Below are 22288 nucleotides of genomic sequence, written 5' to 3'. Positions count from 1 at the left end.
CTCTGACGTTTTCTTTTAGAAAATGTCAACTGATCGGGTAAAAGTGCTTTTTATTAAACAATACAGAAGATACGGATAATTCCGTTTAAGCGTACCATATTGTGACACCAGTGATCCTTTGGTAAGCACTTTATTTTTGAAATATGGACGTTTGTGTAGACGTACGTGGCATATTGGCTAAACTGCTCAACACCAAGTTGAGGTCGATCCATGACGGTCGTGAGATAAAGCGAGGGACGTTCTACGTCACGTAAGCTGACGGCTGACGTACCGTACGTCAATGCGGTAGTGACTGAGTGAACTCCGGATCGCAGGTTAGAAAGGTCTGTGTGTACATGGTGTCTACACCGAGCCAGACCTGACCAATTCGGTTGAAACGGCTACTAAATCGGACCGCGAACGACTTCTAGGGAAAGGCTTTGCCGCTGAACAACGATGGGGAACGCGGAGAGCGGCTGCGGGGCTGGTGGAGGCGGTAGCGGCGACGAGGAAGACGTCGAGACGGAGAGCCCCGCCGCCGGGTTCCAGGAAGACAGCCCGGCCTCTGCGGCCACGGGCGTCGGCGTCGGAAGCGGCGGGGGAGGTAGGGATGATGGGACGGTGATCCTTATGATCGTTTATCGTGGTAAAAATCCCTCGCGATAATCGTATCGCGGAGATTTAATTTGATCATTCACTGCCTGGGATCAATTCGCCCTTTCTGAGCTGCATCTCCGGTACCACGTCCACTCATACGGTCACTCTGTAATTGGTAAAGAGGACCGACCTGTAGAGCTATTTGGTAGAAATATGCTCTACAGGGGTTACACAAAGGCACTCCGAATCATTGCTATTCCGACCACCTAAACCTAACCTCAGCTCAGTAAAACTAACGCTGGTGAATGCTAACCTGCCGACGCTGGTGAATGCTAACCTGATGTTACTGTTGAGAATGGATGTACAAGCTTTTAGGTCTGCTATTTTTGGCAAACAATCCCGCCCCAGAATATGGATGCTGGGGTTCAAGTGGTTTAACAAAAGTGTAATTTCAAGAGTTTTAAGCATAATTTGATTTATCGCGATATTATCGTAAATAGCTATTATTTTTTGACATGACATTTTCATATCGTCTCCCATCCCTAGGGGGAGGCTCTGCTTCGGCGAAGAGCGGAGGAAGGGGTTCAACCAACAACCCGGCAGTTCCCAGCCACGGACCCCCGACCCCCGGCGTCCTGCTGGAGCAGGTCAAGCTGAGAGAAGCGGCCGCTCGCATCAGCGACTCCGGGGTCGCCATCCCAGAGTCGGTCCTGGCTGGTAATGAGGGCGTGCTGGTGCGGTGGCTGGAGGACCGGCTGAGCCGGGGAGAGGAGTCGGTGAACGTGGAGCAGTTCTGCGAGATGCTGGAGAGCAGGGATGCTCCGCGAGATGAATGTGAAGAGGTGCAGTATATGTTTCAAGTGCCAATCATCCATCATATCAGATCATTAGTGTGGGTGCCTATAGGGCAGTTTATAGAGTAAAGGTCGTTGCACACTGCTGTGTTTTTTTGGCCGAATATAGGAGCACATTTCAGAGCACATAAATAAAGAAATCAACCTCACGTCATGTCAATCACGTTTGCACACTGCCGCCCGTTTTGTATTTATTTTCGGACTACTGGGTCCCTTGCTCTCTCTCCTTGCCCTGAAAAACGCAGCAGTGTGCAACCAGCTTAAGACTTTAGAGTAAACCCCAAAAGTCCATTGAGTTCAATGGAATAGTGGTGCAAGCTTGAGGATTTGTCAAGTATCACATGACATTTTGGCTATCCAGACTATAAATTGGCAACCACACTTGCAATTTCCCAGAACAGCATCTTCCTAGCTATTCTGTCAACGCGGGCCCAACAAATACAAAACACTAATCCACACGAGACGTGACACGTGAGAGAGTAGTAGCTATGATCGGAACCTCTCCCTGAGGTTCCAAACGGGGCTACTAGTGACAGTGACAGAGCTTCTATAACGTTTATTATATATGAGTAAAATTGATCACGCCTTAATGATGTCAATGAGGATTAGATATCTGTTGTATTGTATATTTAATGTTAAAGCAAAATTCACAGGCGTGCATGTGCTATGATGATGTTGCCTTGTGAGTTGTGACTGTTGTTTACGTTCACCTTTGGCTGCCAGGTCCATTGTTAGTTTTCAGGTTTCAGCTTTGGTCTCTACTAAATGGCGAAGCCAGTTGCTTTGTTGCTAGTACTACATTTGTTCAGTCAAAGGTTTACAGATGAATGGCATATCTCTAATGAATGAGCACCGTAGTCTGTGTTTGTTTTTGATCAGATGCACATGGAATGCCATAGCTTTGCTTTTGCTTTGAATACAATTGCACCACTGCTGCCTCACATATCACAGTTATTGTTTCTTTCAGATAGAGTGTAGAATAGCCTGTGTTCTGTGGGAAGAACAGGTTCTAACTTCTAAACCTGTAGTGTACAGTGATGAAAAATTAGGAAGCTGAAAAAAACAAAAAACAAACACTGAGTGGGGGTGTAATTTTGACATGCCATTACAGTGCATATTGGCATGTTATTGTAGTGTGTTGTCAGGTTTGATGTCTGACTTGTCTGTGGTCTATTTAGTTTAGTTTAGATTACATACAACCTACAATACATTGGTTATACAAAACAATCAAGTCCAGGACTTGTTGTTGACTGTGTCTATGTGACTAATAACATTGCAAATGACTCTCTACTGCCTGTCTGTTCCTGTGTCAGGCCTTTGGTCAGTTTGATGCAGAAGGTGATGGAGTGGTGGAGGTAGAGAACATGTTGATGGCCCTGAAGAACTCCAATGGGGCCAATCTTCAAGGAGAGCTGAGTCATGTGATCAGACAGCTCCAGGCATGCTCCCTAACCCCAGGTAGGGAAAATTCTTTATGGGACGGCTCAACGTCAACTTCATTTGACTAATCCTTAAAGGCATTTCATAGAGGATTTAGCCTTGGACATTTTTGATTTGAACTAAATGAAAATGGTACTATGTCTTCCCAGGATTTGTTGACATATTCTCCAAGTCGAAAGACCGGTTGGGGGCACACTCCGCCAAGATCCTGAAATTCCTTCACAGGAACCGCATTCCCAGCAGTGCCATCCCCTTCCCTCTCTTAGAGGGTTACAATAGCATCTGCACCATGAGATCTACTGTGGTGCAGGATTATCTTGAATTCCTCTTGCAGAAGGAGAAAGGTAAGCCAAGATCAGAATAACAGAGCACAGTCATCCAGCATTTTGTAGTATTAATGGTATAATTAATTTGATTTAGGTAGGTACTATATACATACAGTAGGTACCTTATTCATCCCAGAGTGGTAGAGACATCAATAAATCAGATCTACGACTACACTAATACTGTAGGCATCTAAGCATAGTCAACCTACAATACAAAAAAAAAAAAACGACCAAACACCACGAGTCCAATGGCTTGAATTCAACATCCTCCTAATCAGCCTGATCATGCCAACCAGAAGAGGAGTTGTACACTCTTATTGCTGCAGGCAGAAAAGATAGAACAATTTTGAGCCTTCGATGCATTTTAGCAGCAATATATTATCGTTTCTTTATGCTCTTGTTTCACATCAGATTTAGACATCCAGTACAGAGCAGAGCTGAACCGGGACCCAGAGGTGGACAAGGTGAAAGTGGTGACACAGTGTTTCAGCTTCATAGAAGCTTCATCCAATGCTGCTGACATTCACAAGATGACAAATGGGGAAACAGGGTCTTTTTGGCAGTCTGACGGCAGCGCACGCTCGCACTGGATAAGGTAAGCACTCCTGGCCAGGAGAGACTTCACCACGGTAACCGGAAAGCTCGCCACCAAAACACGCTCGCTTCCATCTTTTTCCAGCCGACCACACACTGGGGCGGATCTTGTATTCTTGTATTTGTTTTACTGAGGATAAGGTTAGAAATAAGTTTAGCGTTAGATATAGGTGGAGGTTAAGTAAATATGGGTTAGGGTTAGGGTTAAGTTTTGGCACAGTTTTACTGAGGTTAAGGTTAGGATTAGGGTTAGGTTTAGCCATTTAGGCATAGTTTACTGAGACTTAGCCTCGCGTAGCCAGGCTTACTCATCTGCAAAGAGAAAAGCCTGGTGACAATATCGGGCAGAGACTGTTCAACTTCCGCTGTGAGAATTTCAACGGAAGACTACAACGCATGACGTAACTTCCGTTAAACACAGCACCTCCGCCACTTCCGCTAGAACCAACCGGAAGTCCTATTGTGGCCAGGGTGACTGAGACTTAAGTTTAGGAATACCGGGTAGAGACTCAGATCAGCTGATTTGCACCCGGGGCAACTGTGTTTTGGGGCAAGAGTTTTGGTATTCTTCTAGCACTACCCCTACCTGGGTTGACATAACCAATGCATTTTGCCATACATTTTCAATGTGGGCCACTGTCTTCCTTTTGTTCTCAGGTTAAAAATGAAACCAGATGTGGTGTTGAGACGCCTGGCCATCGCCGTGGCCTCCAATGACCACAGCTACATGCCTCAGCTGGTGTCCGTAGCTGTTGGGAAGAACCGACGCTCCCTGCAGGAGATCCGTGACATTCGCATTCCCAGCAACGTCACTGGCTATGTCGCTCTCTTGGAGAATGCCAACATCACACACCCCTGTGAGTTGTGATCTCTACAGTATATCTGTCCCCTCAAAAGTATACCAATCACGTTTCCAACTCAAGCATGATGTTACCAAACAGAACCACCTCCAGCCATGAAAGCCCAAACCGTCTACTGTAGGAAATCATGCCTGGTGAAGTAGAAGCAAAAACTAATTAAGTGTGTGAAAGTTGACTCATAGCGGTTAAAAAAGAGAACCAGCAAATCTCATAGTTACACCAAAATTATAGGAGATGATAAGTATTTACATTCTTCCAAATGAGAGGTAGAATATCATTATGAAATTGCATGCATAATAACTTACTATCTATAGCTAAAAGAGCTGAACAGAGAGACTATGTAGTATTGGCTACTGTCTTGTTTTATTCAAAGTCAAAAGGGTGGGTATTCTTTTATATGTTACATCATTTTTCATCATTGTGCTAACCATATCATCACTGTCGGGGCGGAAACATTTTATCTCCAAGTTTCAAATTTGTACATTTTGTGATGCCCTGCTTCATTACACAAGACTGTCGCACAAAACTAGTGAAAATAGCAGATCTACAAGCACACAACGCTAGATCGGCTATTTTCTCTATTTTAAATCATTTTTGAAATGATAAATACAAAACAAACGGTTATGGACATACAAGGTTTCCACCCGACAACGACGAATATGATGTGTCCCTCAGACATCCAAATAAACATCAAGCGGTGTCTGAGTGACGGATGTGACACTCGGCTCCACGGCTTGAAGACCCTGGGCTATCAGATCACCAAGAGTAAAGAGGTGTCTGTGTCCGACGCCTCGGCAATCTGGTACCTGTCTCTCCTCACCTCCCTGGTCACCGCCTCCATGGAGACCAACCCTGTCCTGGCGCAGACTGTCCTCCAGAGCACACAGTAAGAATCACCAATACCTCTGGCTTGTAAAGGGCTTTAATATCATGTCTTAGAGCAGTGGTTCTCAAACTTTTTACGCCAAGTACCATCTCTGAAAATATGTGTCTCTCCAAGTACCACCATATACCGGTATGTTAAAATACAGGTGCGTAGACCCACCCCATATATGCACAGTTAGCACAGGTGGCCAATTTATTCCTTGAATTAATGAAGATTTTTTTAGTTTTTGTTGCATTTCTAAGCCAATAATTTGATGACCGGGTCATCAAACAGATTTATCTATCTGTGATCTTCCCATGCAAACTGATGATATTTCTAATGTGATTAATCCGTTCTCAAATCCTCTATTAACGGCTAGGTGTGATGTCATGCTCATTTCAGCACAGCTGGAGAGCCTATTTCAATCAATTGCTTGGTCAGAAGTACTACCTGTAGTATAATATAAATATTTCACTCCACTTGTATATTTTTTCTTATTTTTGGGAAACTCCTCTGAGTACCACCAAAGGGGTGCCCATGTACCACCAGTGGTACATGTACCACAGTTTGAGAACCACTGTCTTAGAGCAATGGTTCCCAAACCTTTTAGCTCGAGACCCAAAAGAGAGATTCTGACAACGCGTCGCTTCGTGCCGCGTTGTTAGCTTGTAGATCGGCTATTTTCACTACTTAAACATGTGTATTCTAATTTATGGAATTTCTTAGATTTTTATTTTATTTTTTATTGACATTACTTATAAAATGTTAGAATTTTGAAGAAACCAATTTTCTTATTCATGAAACCTTTTTGGGGAATGTTTTTAGAAAATGTTTTGAAATAATAATTAAAAACAAAATGTTGGAAACAAAAACCCACAAATGGGTCCCGACTCAATTCTTTGGGAACCAGTGTCTTAGACACTATCTATTGTCACTAACCATATTCACATGGCACCCATTTTGCACTTATGTCTTACTCATATTTGAGCTGTGAGAAACCCCACCCATTTGTTCATGCACTTAATGGTGTAAGCTGTTTGACCGACAAACACCTTCTCTAGATGAAAAGTGTTATGCTTACAAAGTTAACATGAGGCTGGAGTATTCTTCCTGTATTTCTTCTTGTATTTTTTGAGGCTATCTCTTGATTTCTTTTCTCCCTAGGAAAGCCTTACGGCACATGCCACCGTTGTCCCTGACTCCGTCATCCACAGAGTTCCCCAAGTTCTTCTCTATGAACATCCTGGAGGAAGTGGATGGATTTCTCCTCAGGATAGCAGAGTAATAATCAACCTTATATATTTGATTAATATCAGTGACATGTCATTGCTACGCTGAGCTAATTTTGGCTAAAATCAACATTTTCATTGAATATGATAATGATCTAATACAATCAGGGTTCCCACGGTCATGAAATTCCTGGAAATATTTTGAAATTAGAAAAATATTTTTCCAGTACTGGAAAAGTTTTGGAATTTATCAAGGGTCCTGGAAATAGCTATGCATTGTCTTTGGTTATTGATTTTGTTAATACCTCTGAAATGACAAATTAAACATTGGCCAAATTGTCAAATATTAGAGGCAGAAATTGTGAAAATAGCCGATCTACATGCATGTAGATCTGCTATTTTCACAATGGAACCGTGTTATACAAAATTCCTCTACTCTTAGTGCTCGTCAGGGTGGGGGTCCCCAGTTAAAATATGATTATTTTGGGGGTCACGGCCTGAAAAGGTTGAGAATCACTGGCATACACTACCTGTCTTTGGGCATTGCACATAGGAGTAAGCAACCTGTTATTGAGATGAATTATTGTTATATAGTTCTGGAAATCGGGTTAAATATTCTGGAAAAGTTTTGGAAATTAATTGGTAAAAATGTGTGGGAACCCTGTACAATGTATGCTAACTAATATTAGGATAGACAGGTGATCACACACACATTCTCTCTCACACACACCCACACACACACACACACACACACACACACACACACACACACACACACACACATACACACACACACACACACACACTTTCAAAGTAGTAAAAGGATAAAACGTCAATTACCCTTAAAAAACCTTTTAGGGCTCTTTTTTTATATATACAGTATATATTCATTGGACTGTCACCTATGCTCTTAGTAGTAACACTTGAGAATAAAGCCAATAATTAGATTACAAGCTAATGACACACACTTTCCTGTCCTCTTTGTTTAGCTGCTGTGTGAGTCCTGATGCAGAGCTGACCCTGCTAGCTTTTGCCTTGGCCCGAGGCAGCGTGGCCAAAGTGCTGCAGGCCCTGTCTGGCATCAGTGATCACCTGGAGGCCGAGTACAGAGCTTCCTCCCTCATATCCTCCATGGCCTCCGTCAGGCTGCGGCTGCTATACCGAAATGGTAACACAAGGAGATATTTGAAACCGTATGCCAGAGAACTAAAGAAAGCCGCAACACTTACAAGAGAGCGATGCATTAGAATCAGAATATGTGGACTCTAAGAGGAGAAAATCTAAGGCAACATTGTGGTGCTGTGATTCTGTTGGATCAGCCCTTCCCCCACTTTACGAATATGGATTAGAAGTTAACATTTGCTAAATCATGGCTGACACTTAAAGCGTTTGAGCGGGAGCCATCTCCACCCTCATGAATGCTCTTGCCATTACACATAGTCTTGAAAGGATGATAAACTTAAATATCTTGAAATGCTCATCTCTCCTGTATATTTATTCATTTATCCAGGGAAGTCCCTCCAGCTGCACCTTCAGGCCTGTGATGTGAAGAGCAAAGAAGAGAAGTCTGGACCAGAGAACATGCTAACGGAACCCTCCACTGGAGATGGTATGGACAGGAAGTCGATTTGGACATTTTGGTGAATGGTTTGTTGGAGTACCGTATGCATTATTCCCTAAAGTGATATTAAACGTTTCTTCAAAGGTTTTCTCACAGAGAGTGGGCGGAAGAAAGCCAGCATCATCTTGTCTACCGAGGACCAGAGCAACTTCCAGATCACTCAGATGAAGATCAAAGTGAGGCCGCTTTTCATTACTCAGTGAACTGTTTATAAAAATTAGAGTACTTTGGTATTAAAAATATGTACACATCACCTCTGTCTACTTTGTATGATAAGGTACGAAAAGGAGCCATCGGAGCAAAGTGCGGCTTTGTGTTTGCATACAAGGAAACTGACCCTTTTGATGCAGAGAAGCATTTCAGAAGATTCAAAAAATACGACTCGTGGGACTTTAAGGACTACAAGGAGTTTGTACAAGACAAGTGAGGACTTTTGCAAAAGCTGATCTGTTATTGATTTTCTTGATATTTCAGTTTAATATTTTAAGTGATACTCTCAAGGATATCAGGAGCAACCAGCTGTACCCTCTGCAGAGCTTGCAGGCCACAAGTGTCTCTCTAAAGTTAATTTGCAGATCTCCAAATGACAAAATAGTCAATTTAATATAGTTTGCATCACTTGCATCACATGGAAATCAAATTGTCCATAAATGTCCATAGAACATAGAGCCAGTATAGCAGAGACACCCCACTTCCCGTGTCTTCTATCCGATAAGAAGAATAGTTTTGTCAGTGCAGCTACTGTAGTCATGAGCCAGATGGATTACAGAAAGGTAAATAAATCAAAGAACCGCATTCCTTGGCTACTCAGAATGATACAGTAGAAGAGCTAAATGAATCAAATCAGCCTGATTGGTGGTCTGAGGTCAAAGGAGTATTGTTTCGTTTCCTTTAAGTCTGGGCCTGTAAAACCATTTTAATTTAACAGTGTCTATACAAATAAGCTTGACTTGACCTGTTCTCAATCTCACCTGAAAGTCATAAATGAAAAAGAACAAGCAGTGAAATTCAGTGTGTGAGGTCTGCAAAATTAATGTGCAACATAACAACACTAGCCATAATGAAACTAAGAAAGATTAAGATAAGATAAGATATTAAAGGTTAGGAAAAATAAGGATAAGAAAAAGAAAATGAATACGGCAGCAATGGCAACATCAGCATAAGAACAACTGAAGAGACTGCAATAAGGCAAACCATGTCTACAGAATAGCAGCATAACACTAGAGGAAAAAGTACAATCTGTACAGGCATACCGGTAATTATAATTAGGGTGCCATCACACTTTTTATTTTGTCTGTTGGGTTTTCCTTCTATTTTTCCAATTGTCCATGTTTTTTTTAATGGCTCTTAACTCTATAACCGCTTTGGACGTTCCCGTTCGCCCCATTTTTCCCGGCGGCGCGATGCCAATTGTACGTTCTTTGGCTCGTTCTTTTGTACCTTGTTTTTATGTCTGTAAACTGATGAGGGGTCGCGCGGGTGTGTACCGTAGAGACAGCTCCCGTAAAAGTGCTCTAAAAAACCCACTGGACGTTAGCATCAATGGAGTAACAAAACATTGCTTGTTATTTTCTCTGGATCTATTGCTCTGTAGCGGTTGAGCTGTCTTGACGGACGGTAGCCTACCGCGGCCATTTCACATTAATCAACAAATGAGGTCTGTTTCGGTGTCGTGCAAGGCCTGGCCTCCATGGGAATGGTTTATCTATGCAAATAGCTTACTGCCCATGTCATCTGATCCTGCAGTGTGAGGATTCCAGCCCAGTCTGAGGATGAGCCCATTGGCTGGTTTGAGCTGGAAGATGACTGGAATGACGTGGAGATCAAGCTGCAACAGTGTCGTGTTGCAAAGGTCTGTGCTGCCCCTGGCTTCACATCCATTAAATAATACACAATATGCATTTTTTGGGACCCATTTTAATTTTAACTCACCTTTTTCATGTGTTAACAGCTTTATGCTTCTCTAGAGCAGGGGTCTTCAACGTTTTCAGGCCAAGGACCCCTTAGTTGAGTGAGAGAAGCAGGGACCCCCACAAGCTTTTCATAGATTCCATATAAAGTTCGTTTCATCGTTTGACTGCACAATCATCAGTTTATTTTGGATTCATGTCAATTTGTGTTTTCAGATATTTAACCACTTGAGCTGTCATTACCTATAATGGGGCTTTTAAGCCGTGACATCATTTTGTAGGCAGAGGAGAACTCTGCCCCCAGAGCATTTTCTTTCCCTCGCTATTTCAACAGATCCGAGACAAAAATAACGACTAAAGTATAATTCTAACACTTTCCTTTCAACAACAAAGAGAAGAAAAATGTGTAAATAGTAAAAATTGTAAAAAGATTCACGGAAACTGTGGGCAGAAATTCTCCTCTGCCTACAAAATGATGTCATACTTAACAGCCCCATACACTTGACCTTTTACTGTGTACTTAGTCTGCTCTTTTTCTCATCTACACCAAACCTCTTTGCCGAAAACAGCAGATCTACAAGCTCTTGTGAGCTTGTAGATCTGCTATTTTTGGCTACAGTTCTCAGAATATGGACACTAGGGTTCAAGTTGTTAATATAAAATTGATTGGGAGATTTGGAGGATCCCGTGTAGTAACTCTGAGGACCCCCTAGAGGTCCCGGACCCCCTGTTGAAGACCCCTGCTTTAGAGTGTTAATGTGCATGTTTCCTACAGCCATAACTGTTCCAGAGTGGGTCAAAGCATCATGCCGCTCTGTTAACATGGTATATTGTCCGTTAAAGCATCCACCATTAACATGGTATATTGTCCATCACCATGTCTTCACAGTTTGTCATGGTGAAGTTCCTGTGTGCCAGGCAGGACTCTGCCGAGCGCCTGGGCGTACAGTCCCTTAGCTTCAGTGGTTACCTGTGCCTGGGGGCTGAGAGGCTGGGAGACCTGGACGACCTCAGCCCAGAGGCAGAAGGCTCAGATAGTGATGCAGTCACCGGACTTGCCCTGCTGAACAAGACGTTATTCTTCATCCAGCAGCTTACACGAGACATGGTAACCGCTCATCACTACTCAAGACCACTCAAGGTATTAATCATCCTGCCACATAATTTCCCTGTCGAAGGCCTGATTTATACTTAGTTGCGCAGCGGTGTCGTGCCAACAATAGCAGATCTACAAGCTCGCAACACGTCTCATTGCAGCTTGTAGACCGTCTATTTCTGGTGTGCAACATGATGCGCGACAAAGTATAAATCGGGCATAATAACGGTGAACTGTTTTCTGCTTTTCTGTAGGATGTGTCGCACTTCAAACAGAAGATGCTCCTGGACTTCAGTGGTCTCAACCTCACCCTGTTCTGGAACTTCTACAGTAAACTCGGGGAGATGTGAGTAGTTGGACTGTTCTTCATACCCTGTGCCTGCTAAATGCCATTGGCTTGACCAGTGTCTTAGGTTATGGTTACACTAGTCATTTTAGAGATCTAAAAATATCCAATCTTCTCAGGCCAGATTTCAGTTCCATCCATATTTGCCCGCTCAGTGCGAAGTCTTTGATTCGATAGTAGTTCGGATATCATGATCCTTCACAATAAGTAAAACAGCAGATAATAACATCACTCATAAAAGTGTTTTGTGTTCCTTCACATTCCAATTCTTGCATAAGTAAATACATAGTCATTGCACTGTATGACATAAGAAATGAAATAAATCATTTAAAATGTAACTATTAAACTATATTAGTGCTTTAGGGCAGTTCAGAGGTCAAAGAGCACCTTTAAAAGCAAGGATAATTTCCATTTGTGTTCCTATTTGTGTTCAGGAATCAAAACTTGACTGAGTGGATTCATTCACCAGTATGTCCCATTAAGGCATAATGTCTGATGTTGATTTGTGTGCTTGTTAATGTGCGTATGTGTTCAGTGAGGGAGAGGAGGTGATGAAGAGCAGAGTTCTCCTGCTCCAGCTGCTTCAGAACTGTTTCCCCATGCTCCCCAACCCTCTGGAAACCTGTGAACCAGAGGAGGGGATGGAGGCAGCAGCTGCAGAGCCATGTCCATCTCCATCCAACAGTGCTGACCCTCAGTCTGACCCTGCCAGAGCTGTGTGGGAGCTCTACACTCACCTCTGCCACAGTAAGACCTCCACCCTGCATCATTGACACACCAAAATGTCCTTCTAGACTAGAGCTACTTCGGATGTAGTTAATCCTTTGTGCATTTTAGATTCTTGTAGAAAAGATTTCTCCTCTAGGAAAACCCTGTATTGTTTTGGCAGTATGTACAGTAAGTCATGATCTGTGTCCTAATTCTGAAAATGTAGTTTGTGAACGTGAGACTGAGTGTTGTTGTTGTTCTGTTAGTCGTGGACGCTCCTGAGGCGGAGGAGATGGTGGAGAAAGTCTTGCAGAAGGAGGCGACCAAGGCCATTCTTAATGGAGCGGCTGTCTTCTTCCCCGATAAACACAGCAGGAGGGACAAACTCTTCCACATGATGGTAAGACTGTGAAACAATTCCCCTTCCCTTTCCTTCACAGCAAAATCCAATTAATCTCTTAATTGAACTGCAGAGAGTGTAAACATTTGCATAAAAGTTTGATTAACAATGAGGATTTTACTGTGTTCTTTTTGAAAGAATATTTATCACTAAATATTATATACTTTTGTTTTTCTCCCAGAAAAACATCACAGAAGAGGATCAGCCTAAGTCAGTGAAGGTGACCTTTGCATCTCTATGTAATTACTTCAGGTAAGCATGTGTTGATTCATGCACATCAGATACATCCACAATGCACCTGCAACCCAGTGTATTACAGCAAACTGGAGCATGGTTTTTCCTTTCATCTTGTCCCTATAGTGACCAGGATCCTAGCGGCCTTCTCTTGCTCCCGCCCAAAGGAGCGCCCTCAGACTTTGACATCAGCCCCATCCTGTCCGTTATGGAGACCCTGCTTCTAGTAGCAACCAGAGAGGTCAGATGTCCTTCATTTCCTTCATGGAAATATCACTGATGCACAATCGGCTAAAAGTTCTACTTTAATGACCTCTGTTCATGTTAACTGTGATTTCAGCCTAGTCCTACATTGTGCGACGAATAGGCTGATCTACTGTATCAGATAACTGCAGCAAGCACAGTAGGCTGTCGGGAATTAACCCACACTTACATTTCATGATAACATTTTCAATGATTATGATAGGTTGTAAACAACATATTGCAACGTTGTGTTACTTTATCCAAATAATAATTTTAATAATAGGCTTAAATTATAAAATAATAACAGCATTTTCCCAGCTGGCCACAGTGGCTGGTGATGTTTATAATTAACAGTCAATTTAAAATGTTATCGGTCAATGGCAGATATGTACCCGCTAACGGAAACCTTCCTCAGGATGCAATGATAAAAGATAATGTTTATTTACAGAGCTGTAACAGTCAGACATCATACAAATAGCAAACTCATAATTGGTCTAAAGTAAAACAATTCTCTATTCAGCTTGTTTCCCAGTCCTAAAACAAAAGCTGTCTCTCACCTGTACCAGCTGTGACCCTAGGATCCTCCCTGCATACCATGCCTATCTAACACAGGCTCACAGGTTTTAGGAAAACAAGGAAGGATTATTGTTGTTGTTGGAGCATCTTTTTCATGGCATACTAGATATATATATTTAAAAAAAAAAGTTTACAACAAAATAATAGATGAAAGACAAAGTAGCTCAATTGACACTTTTCTTTAATCTTCCAGCTGCTAATGTGTTCAAGGCTTGTAGCCTTCATCAGAGCAATTATGTGGTGTACAATGATCCACAGCTTTAGAGTGGATGCTCTTCTGAATTGTTTTATTTGCCCTTAACCCAAGGGTCTTCAACAGGGGGTCCCGGACTCCCAAAAATCTTTGTGTGATAGAAACTTTGTTTCTCCTTTTTTATATGCATGCACTTGAACCCTAGTGTCCATATTCTGAGAACTTTAGCCAAAAATAGCAGATCTACAAGCTGCTCTACAAGATCACAACGCCAACGCCTCGCGCTGCAAGGCGTTGTGATCTTGTAGAGCAGCTATTTTCAGCAAAGAGGTTTGGTGTAGAGGGGAAAAAGAGCAGACCAAGTACAGAGTGAAAGGTCAAGTTTATTAAGTATTGACGGTTCAAGTGGTTAAATATCTGAAAACACAAATTGACATGAATCCAAAATACACTGATGATTGTGCTGTCCAACGATGAAACTATATGGAATCTATGAAAAGGTTGTGGGGGTCCCTGTTTCAAGCGTTGAAGACCCCTGCCTTAACCAACAACCCAAAACATACATGTAAAGGGTGCTCATGTGGTGTCTTCCTCTCCAGTGTGAGGTGATGATGGTGGATGTGAGCGGCGGTGCCAGCCGCACCGTGCTGCTGTCTCTCTTCTGGGCTCTGCAGGGCAGCCTCCTCTCCTGGTGCTACCTGCACCTCAAAGCAGGGGCCTCCTCCACCGCTGCAGAGCTGGCCAGGGATATCCTGCTCAAATGTGAGTAAACATAAACACTGACTCAGTGTGCTCAACAGTTTAAAGAATGGCTGAACAGAAAGGGATTGCATTGCGATTCAGTGGTCAGATTTGTATTATTTGCATACTCAAAATGTATGCATCCCATCTCTTCCTCCATATACAGATGTGGATCAGTTCTTGGGCAGCACCAAGGCTGTGCTGAGTTCCCTGTTGGAGAAATATAGTGGGGCTGAAATCACAGACAAACTGAGCAGCTCCATCCTGGCCATGGTGACCAGACAACTGGTAATGCATTTTGTTGTAAATAATGTTAACAAGAAAAGCCAGTGCAGTGTCATTTGAACAGTCGATGCATATAATAAGTGTTGTCCCTCATCAGATGATATTCCTCCTGGAGCTGTGCTCCTTGGACATCCCCCACAGTATGCTGCTGAAGAGCTTCTCTTCTCTGGTGGAGCTTCTGAAAAATCTCTCCAGTGATACAGGAGACATCTTCTCCAAGGTGAGCTTACACTCAAACAGGTCATTTCTGTGGGACGATTTAGTCATTGTCTCCGCAAAGGAGGGAAACAATGTTTTCGCCCCTGTCCATCCGTCTCGTGTGTGTGTATGTGTGAGCTTGAAGATCTGCTTTTTTCAGCGAAGAGATTTGATATAGAGGCAAAAACCTGGCAGGCCTTGTAGTATGACACAGGTCAACAAGGTATAAGTGGATAATTGTTTTAACAATCCTTGTTTCAGGTGGACCAGGAAAGCTGTCAACAGCCACAGCAGCCGGTAGTCCTGAGAACCTGGAACATGGAGTCGCCTCACAACTATGAGAACAGCCGTCATGAGACCACCATCTTTGCCTGCCCGGGCGCCACCTCCTTTGAGGTGGAATTCGACGAACGCTGTGAGACAGAGAAAAGGTGAATGGCAAAGTAAAACCTTAGACATTATTTACAGTGCACGAACACATGACATTTACCAGTGCTCTCTGAATATTCCCAGGTACGACTACCTGGAGTTCACTGATGCCAGAGGTGGAAAGGTTCGTTATGACATGAAGGTGGGAACAGAGAAGTGGCCAAAGGTAAGACGGCACCACCAACATGTTTATTAACACACTGGTTCTCAACATAGGGTCCGGGTTACACAAGGGGTTGAAATGGACCCTTATGGGTTGTTAAATCTGAGTTAATTTAACACTGAGGATCTTACTGTGTAGAGTCTCATAAATAAATAAATACATATCAAATTGGGGTCCATGGCCTAATGCATATAAAAATGGGGGTCCTTTAAATGTAAAAGGTTGAGAATCACTGAACTTAAATTATACTGGAACTACAATCTGCAGTGTAAAATCTTGAGCACTTATTTAACTTTGCAAAAATTAAGACAAATGTCGTGCACCCTAAAATGGACCCAGAAGTTTGGTCCATTTGGTTCCATTTGAACAATGGTCTGTTTGGACTGGTGGTCTCTAGACTAGACGTTGAGATCCAGTGTCTTAACGTCAGCACAAGAGAAAGATCATCAAACCTCCAGCATCTCTTCCTTGGCTCACACTAGTCTCTTCTCCTGCTCTCCTGCAGAAAGTAACGTTTGACACGGGCCCTCAGCTGCAGTTCCTTTTCCACTCCGACAGCAGCAACAATGAGTGGGGCTACAAGTTCTCTGTGACGGCCCTGGGCCTGCCAGACATCACAGTCTCCTGGATGTCGGACCTGCAGCTGCTGGTGGCTCGCCTCATGGGTCGCTTGGCGTCTAGGACGATGGCCCTGAAGTCCCCACATGGTGAGACTTCATGGTCTGACAGGCTCTTGTCAACAGGCTGGGGTTTCTCCGCAGTGACTCCGGCTTGGCTGGAATTGGTCGTGTTCATGGGTTGGAAGCCAAGCAGAAGCAGGTGTTCTCTGTTTTCTGTACTAGCTATTCCATGTAGTGGTTGGCAGTGACAGGGACTATATAAATATTGGGGGAATTGGCAATGACTAAACTGAGGAGAAAATGAAAAACAACATTACATGGAGTGTTTGCCATTTAGACTGCTTTAAAAGTTTTCGTGCTGGCCTTTGTATAACCAATATTCTTTCTCTATCCCTAACAGAGATTCGCAGTGTGAAGGAGCTCCCAGCAGGGAAGATGTCCCATGTTCAGTCCTCACCTTTATGGAAACCAGTTTTCAAACACGGACTGCATGAATCAAAGGATGTGGGTACACAAACAAACCAGGTATGATCTCTGAAGAGTTTATTGTAGTGGTGTATTATATGTAGTCATCTCAATGCTTACTGTAAGCGAGTTTTCTTTTGCACAGCAGACATGCCATGCTGAAGAATTCACAAGCTTCCTGGAAGACTTTGCCAGATGGAATCCTTCACAGGATCCAACTGATAGCAGAACCGAGCTGATGAGGACCCTCATGCAGTCCTGTAGAAAGCAACCAATGAGGAATGAGATAGGCACCGGGCCAAAGGTCGACCAGGCTGTGAATGCCATCTGGGCAGCCATGGTATACCACACACCTGCCCTGAGCAATGCCCTAAAAAACTATGGTAATGGTTTATTATAATTAGTGGTCACAGGGCATAAAACTACAATATTCATGGTTATAGTTTTTGTAGGATTCCTGCTTTAATGGAGCTAATCTTAGTAAAATGTAATGTTCATTTACTTGAGTGGCTCATCAAGATAAAGCATGATTTCTCCTCACCGTGTTTTTCTCCTCTCCTTGTTTTTGTATAAGTAGTCAATCAGGCCGGTAAGCCATGTCTGAATGAAGACTTTGTCCACGTGTACACCCTGGCCGATGGCATCAGAACATGGATGGTGAGTGATTTTGGAAGTACTCATCTAATTGACTCACCGAGTCATGCACAAACATATGCATGCATGTACAAACACATGCATAAACACATGCATGCATACAGGCTATAATAATAGGCTAAATAAAATGATGAAACCAACAACATCATATTTAAGAGTTAATGCTTTAATATACAGTTGGTACATTTTCTTCGATGGGCGTTTTGTTAAGAGGAGTAATATTAAAACATACCCAGACCATGCGTCCAAGAGGAAAATACGCACATCTTCCCGCACTCCTGTAGCCTGGCCCATAGAGCTATATACGTAAAGGTTTTGGTGGGGATCAATATTGCTGGGGACATCATCACTTATCACTGCTCATTTTGTAGTGGGCTTACAGAAATTATTTATTATATATTATACCGTATATGTATCACCTACAACAACACTGACTACTACAGTACAGTTTTGATTTTAAAAAAAATACTATTGAAAGTTAATACATGTGTCTTTTTTTTTTTTTTTGCAAGTTGGAAATGAAGCAGAGATACCTGGTTGGCAAAATGAATGTTCCTGATGAGAAGGAAGGGGTTCATGGGGAGGTCACGATGGAGACGCTGGGTGAGGAAACTGCCTTTTCTTTGTACAGTATTCTGTATTCCGCTGTTGTAACCATATCGCAGCCATTTTACTCTTATGTCATGTCTCCCTACAGCTGAGGTTTGCATCGAGAAAAGCCTGCTGCTGTTCAGGTTTGCCCCCAGCGGAGCAGCTTTCCAGGACGGCGATGCCTCCACTTCCACAGCAGAGGGCAGCAGCGCTCCACTCCTCCGCTCCGGTTCACTGTCAGAAGGAGTGTTCCAGGCGAGCCCCGCGGCAGGCACCCAGGCAGCAGCACCCGAGGGAGACGATGAGGCCAAAGGTCTTAAGGCTCAGGCACCAAGTTCCTCGTCCTCTGAGGCGGGGCCCGTGTCCAGCAGCCATGGCCGCAGGGGATCCACAGAGAGTGTCTCATCCCAGACAGGGGAGCCAGCATCCCCTTCCACTTTCCCCCGCAAAGCCACCTTTAGTCGGGGATGCTTGCGCTTGCTCTCCTACCGCTCATTGGAGGAGCCACGCACAGCACCCTCGGTCAAAGAGCGCTACCCCATACTCAAAGACATCCTCAACTACATGAAGGACCAGGCTCTCACCACTGCCAGGTGTGTAATGATTGCTTCATTTCATTTATACTCCGTCATGCGGCAGAGTTACACAATCCCCATCCCCAGTTCCTTGTGATTCCTAACAAACAATGTGAATATTATTTTGCAGCATTCTGCAGACCTTGTCCTTAAACAAAGCCCAGGCTCTGAGCGTGTGCAAGGTCCTGGAGACGGTTCAACAGTGTCTGCAGTCCCTGGGAACGCCACATCTCTTCCAAGCTCCATGCATTCTATTCCTACAGGAGCTGCTGGCATGCCAGAAAGACTTCACTAGGTATTTAGAATGAGAATACCAGTCAGTCTATATAAGGATAAGGATTTATAATATAGATTTTGTACTATTGATCAAGAAAGTGCAGTGGACATGTTGTGAGGATGAACCCCACCCCCCAACTGTGGATCCATATAATGTTTGTTTCTATACCTAGTAAATTTACTTTCTCGCTTAGGCTAATAGTTTTATCCTTTGGGAATTACTGTAATGTCCCGTTGATTCAATGCCATTGTACCCCTATGACATCACTGATCCAAGTCCCATAATCACTGTTGGATTTTGCAGACAGTTACAGATGATTAATGAATCTATGGAAGGGCCTTGCATGATGTTTCCCTTGGTATTCCCCCTTTAGGGATTAGATAATCATTGTAACTATTAGCTCTATTCAATGTATCCTCTTCCTTCTCCGTCCTACCAGTTATTACTCTCAGTTGTCCAGCAGCGGGCAGGAGCTGAGAGAGGAGGTCCAGTGCTCCTACCACAAGCTGGTGCTGATGCTGGTGGAGGCAGTGCAAGGTTTCAGCAGCCTCAATGAGAAGTAAGGCTCTTTCTTTCTAGCTAACACCATACTCTCCCTGAGGTGGGGTTTCCCCAAGTGATAAGATGATCATTTGTAAATGATCAATGCGCAGCTACCCTCTAAACCAGGGGTTCCCAAACCTTTTTGTCTCAGGGCACCCCATGAATATTTTTTTAATCCGAGGCACCCCTACATTATAATTCTTTCCTTGTATGTTCAAAACCATTCATATTTATCATCTATAAAATATACTAAACTAGTGAAAACAGCCGATCTACAAGCACACAACGCCTCGCATCGCAAGGCGTTGTGTGCTTGTAGATCGGCTGTTTTCACTAGTTTTGTGCGACAGTCTTGTATGATGAAGCAGGGCTTTGCTTTACCAAAAGACGTACACATTTGAAACTTGGAGATACGATACGAGGAAAACGTTGAGATAATAGCCATTTTGGTTAGAACTGACTGAAAATAACTTATCTCGCGGCACCCCAGGGTGCCCCGTCACCCACTTTGAAAACCCCTGCTCTAAACACATCATACATGCTTTATATTATGTCTCCATCTGTCCTTGTCCACAGAGCGCTTCTGCCGGCCCTGTCCTGTGTGCAGACCTGCTTGCTGCACCTTCTAGACATGCACTGGGGGGTGCAGGACCTCGCTCTGTTCTTACAGATCAAGCTGCCCGACCTCCTGCTCAGCATGTCACAGGAAAACATCAGCGTTCACGACATTGCCATCAGGTAACTGAGACATGGCAGAGAGAGAGTGTGCACTACCGTGAGGTGCTTTTAAAGAATTGTTAGAAAAATAGACCCGGCCAAATTACTTGGTGTTTCATTGCCTGATTTCCAAGCTCATGGATGTGATTGGCCTTTCTAGTAAACTTGTATGTGTCAAAAGCAGCAGAAAGAGTATGAAGTACAGTAAATGTTTCTGAAAACAGAAAGATCATGTACAGAGTAATCATTTTCTGATGTGATTTCAACTCGACAGTCAGTGGACAGAGGAGGATGAAATCGCAGACTACAAGAAAAACCAGGACTGGATGGATGAGTGTGTGGACGGGATGTTTATGAAATGGTACGACAAGATTGATGAGGAGGGCTCCATGGACGACAGGAGAAAGGTACAATATAATATTAATAATATTAAAGGGAAAATAACTGCCTGGGGGGGGGGGGCCTGAACCTCATGCCTGAATGACACAAAAGATGGAAAACAGAATCTTACATTTAAGCTGGTTGCACACTGCTGCGTTTTTCGTTGCGAAATGCGTTTATCAGGGCAAGGAGAGAGAGAGAGATAGAGAGAGCAAGGGACCGAGTGTTGCGCGAAACGGGCGGCAGTGTGCAAACGTGACTGACATAACGTGAGTTTGATTTTTTTATTTGCGTGCTCCGAAATTCACTCCGATATTCGGCCCGAAAAACGCAGCAGTGTACAACCACCTTTACTGTCTGTATTTCACCTTATTTCACTTCAAAACACTTCTGTGGTCATTTTAATGTCTACTCTGCCTTTTGTGTGAACCCCTGGCAGTTTTTAAGTTGCTTGATTACATTTTCATTTAGATAATTGATATTTTACATCAAACATGCTGAATACCGGTACTATATACCAGTAAGGCTCCCTAATCGGGAGATAAGCGACCGTAGGTCACTTATCTCCACAAATAGGGCAAAAATGTGTTTGGCCAAAATCTTCCTGATCCATGTAATAAACAGGGATGTGTGTTTTCAATGAGTAAAAAAATGGAGTATGAATTTCAATGTGATGGGACCATGAATTACATTGTTATGGCACCATCCATCTAGTACTCTGTAATGGCTCAATACACCCTCTACACCACCCACCTTGTACAGTGTTAAATTCACAGTTTGCAATGTACAGTATCTTTGGTTTCTGTTCAAATATTTGCTGTCCTCGCTGTTGAGAGTGCAAACAAAAGTTATCGAGGATGCCTTTTGTAGTGATGAAAGACTGTAAATTCACTGTGTATATCTGCAAATATTTGACGGTGGTTTGTGCGCAAAAGAACCAGGATCTCAGTAACCTCAGCATATGATAGGCCAAATATTTACTTTAAGGTATTAAAGGAGCTATAGTCAACTTTTTGTCAGGCTGACACTTTGTTTACATTCTAGAATATTCTTTGATAGTGTTAGACTAGGATGTAAACAAAGTGTCAGCCCGACAATGGCCAAAATGATTATTTTATCATTATTTTACGCTTTTTGTGGTCATCTTTTAATAGAAACACATACCGGTATATGAAGCTTATTTTTTTTATAAAATATTTTCGAAACATTATTTTTATTTTAGCATCCGTTTTTCAAGAAAAAGTTGACTATAGCTCCTTTAAGTTTAAGTATTAGTTTAGCATTAGGATTTAGAGTTTAGACATATTCGGAAGACAATTTCATATACTGCATTAATTAATGTTATCTCAAGAAATGCAAATCCCAAGGACAGTCATGCAGTCTAAATGTATACATTTTATTCGATGGTTCTGTCCAGATGCACATGTTCATAGCACGCTACTGTGACCTGTTCAACGTGGTGATGTCATGTGACGGCTGTGAGAGGATTGCTCCCTGGCACCGCTATCGATGCCTGCAGTGCATGGATATGGACCTCTGCAAAACCTGCTTCCTCAGTGAGTTCACACACATAACCAC

The 22288-nt window shown here is 43.1% G+C and overlaps 1 protein-coding gene across 1 annotated transcript in view; it reads left to right on the top strand.

Moving 5' to 3' along the window:
- The first annotated feature begins 371 nt into the window (after positions 1-371).
- The window catches only part of zzef1 (zinc finger, ZZ-type with EF hand domain 1), a 49972-nt gene continuing 28055 nt past the window's right edge, over positions 372-22288 (top strand). Inside the window, exons 1-35 of the mRNA XM_080749174.1 lie at positions 372-583; positions 1123-1418; positions 2744-2888; positions 3020-3214; positions 3608-3791; positions 4448-4647; positions 5326-5536; positions 6680-6796; positions 7734-7912; positions 8255-8353; positions 8450-8541; positions 8643-8788; positions 10112-10217; positions 11165-11416; positions 11626-11717; positions 12253-12464; positions 12692-12825; positions 13007-13077; positions 13186-13300; positions 14671-14833; positions 14979-15100; positions 15195-15317; positions 15557-15726; positions 15809-15890; positions 16393-16594; positions 16908-17032; positions 17118-17355; positions 17550-17629; positions 18139-18229; positions 18324-18810; positions 18923-19087; positions 19509-19628; positions 20189-20350; positions 20604-20736; positions 22128-22266. Of these exons, the coding sequence (XP_080605300.1) occupies positions 436-583; positions 1123-1418; positions 2744-2888; positions 3020-3214; positions 3608-3791; positions 4448-4647; positions 5326-5536; positions 6680-6796; positions 7734-7912; positions 8255-8353; positions 8450-8541; positions 8643-8788; positions 10112-10217; positions 11165-11416; positions 11626-11717; positions 12253-12464; positions 12692-12825; positions 13007-13077; positions 13186-13300; positions 14671-14833; positions 14979-15100; positions 15195-15317; positions 15557-15726; positions 15809-15890; positions 16393-16594; positions 16908-17032; positions 17118-17355; positions 17550-17629; positions 18139-18229; positions 18324-18810; positions 18923-19087; positions 19509-19628; positions 20189-20350; positions 20604-20736; positions 22128-22266 (5596 nt within the window). The 5' untranslated portion in view covers positions 372-435. The remainder of the gene's footprint in view (positions 584-1122; positions 1419-2743; positions 2889-3019; positions 3215-3607; positions 3792-4447; positions 4648-5325; positions 5537-6679; positions 6797-7733; positions 7913-8254; positions 8354-8449; positions 8542-8642; positions 8789-10111; positions 10218-11164; positions 11417-11625; positions 11718-12252; positions 12465-12691; positions 12826-13006; positions 13078-13185; positions 13301-14670; positions 14834-14978; positions 15101-15194; positions 15318-15556; positions 15727-15808; positions 15891-16392; positions 16595-16907; positions 17033-17117; positions 17356-17549; positions 17630-18138; positions 18230-18323; positions 18811-18922; positions 19088-19508; positions 19629-20188; positions 20351-20603; positions 20737-22127; positions 22267-22288) is intronic.

Source organism: Nannobrachium achirus (assembly GCF_963921795.1).
Source record: "Nannobrachium achirus genome assembly, chromosome: 19".
Lineage (NCBI taxonomy): Eukaryota > Metazoa > Chordata > Actinopteri > Myctophiformes > Myctophidae > Nannobrachium > Nannobrachium achirus.
Note: the sequence above shows the minus strand (reverse complement) of the source record. Positions and strands in the feature narration are given on the sequence as shown.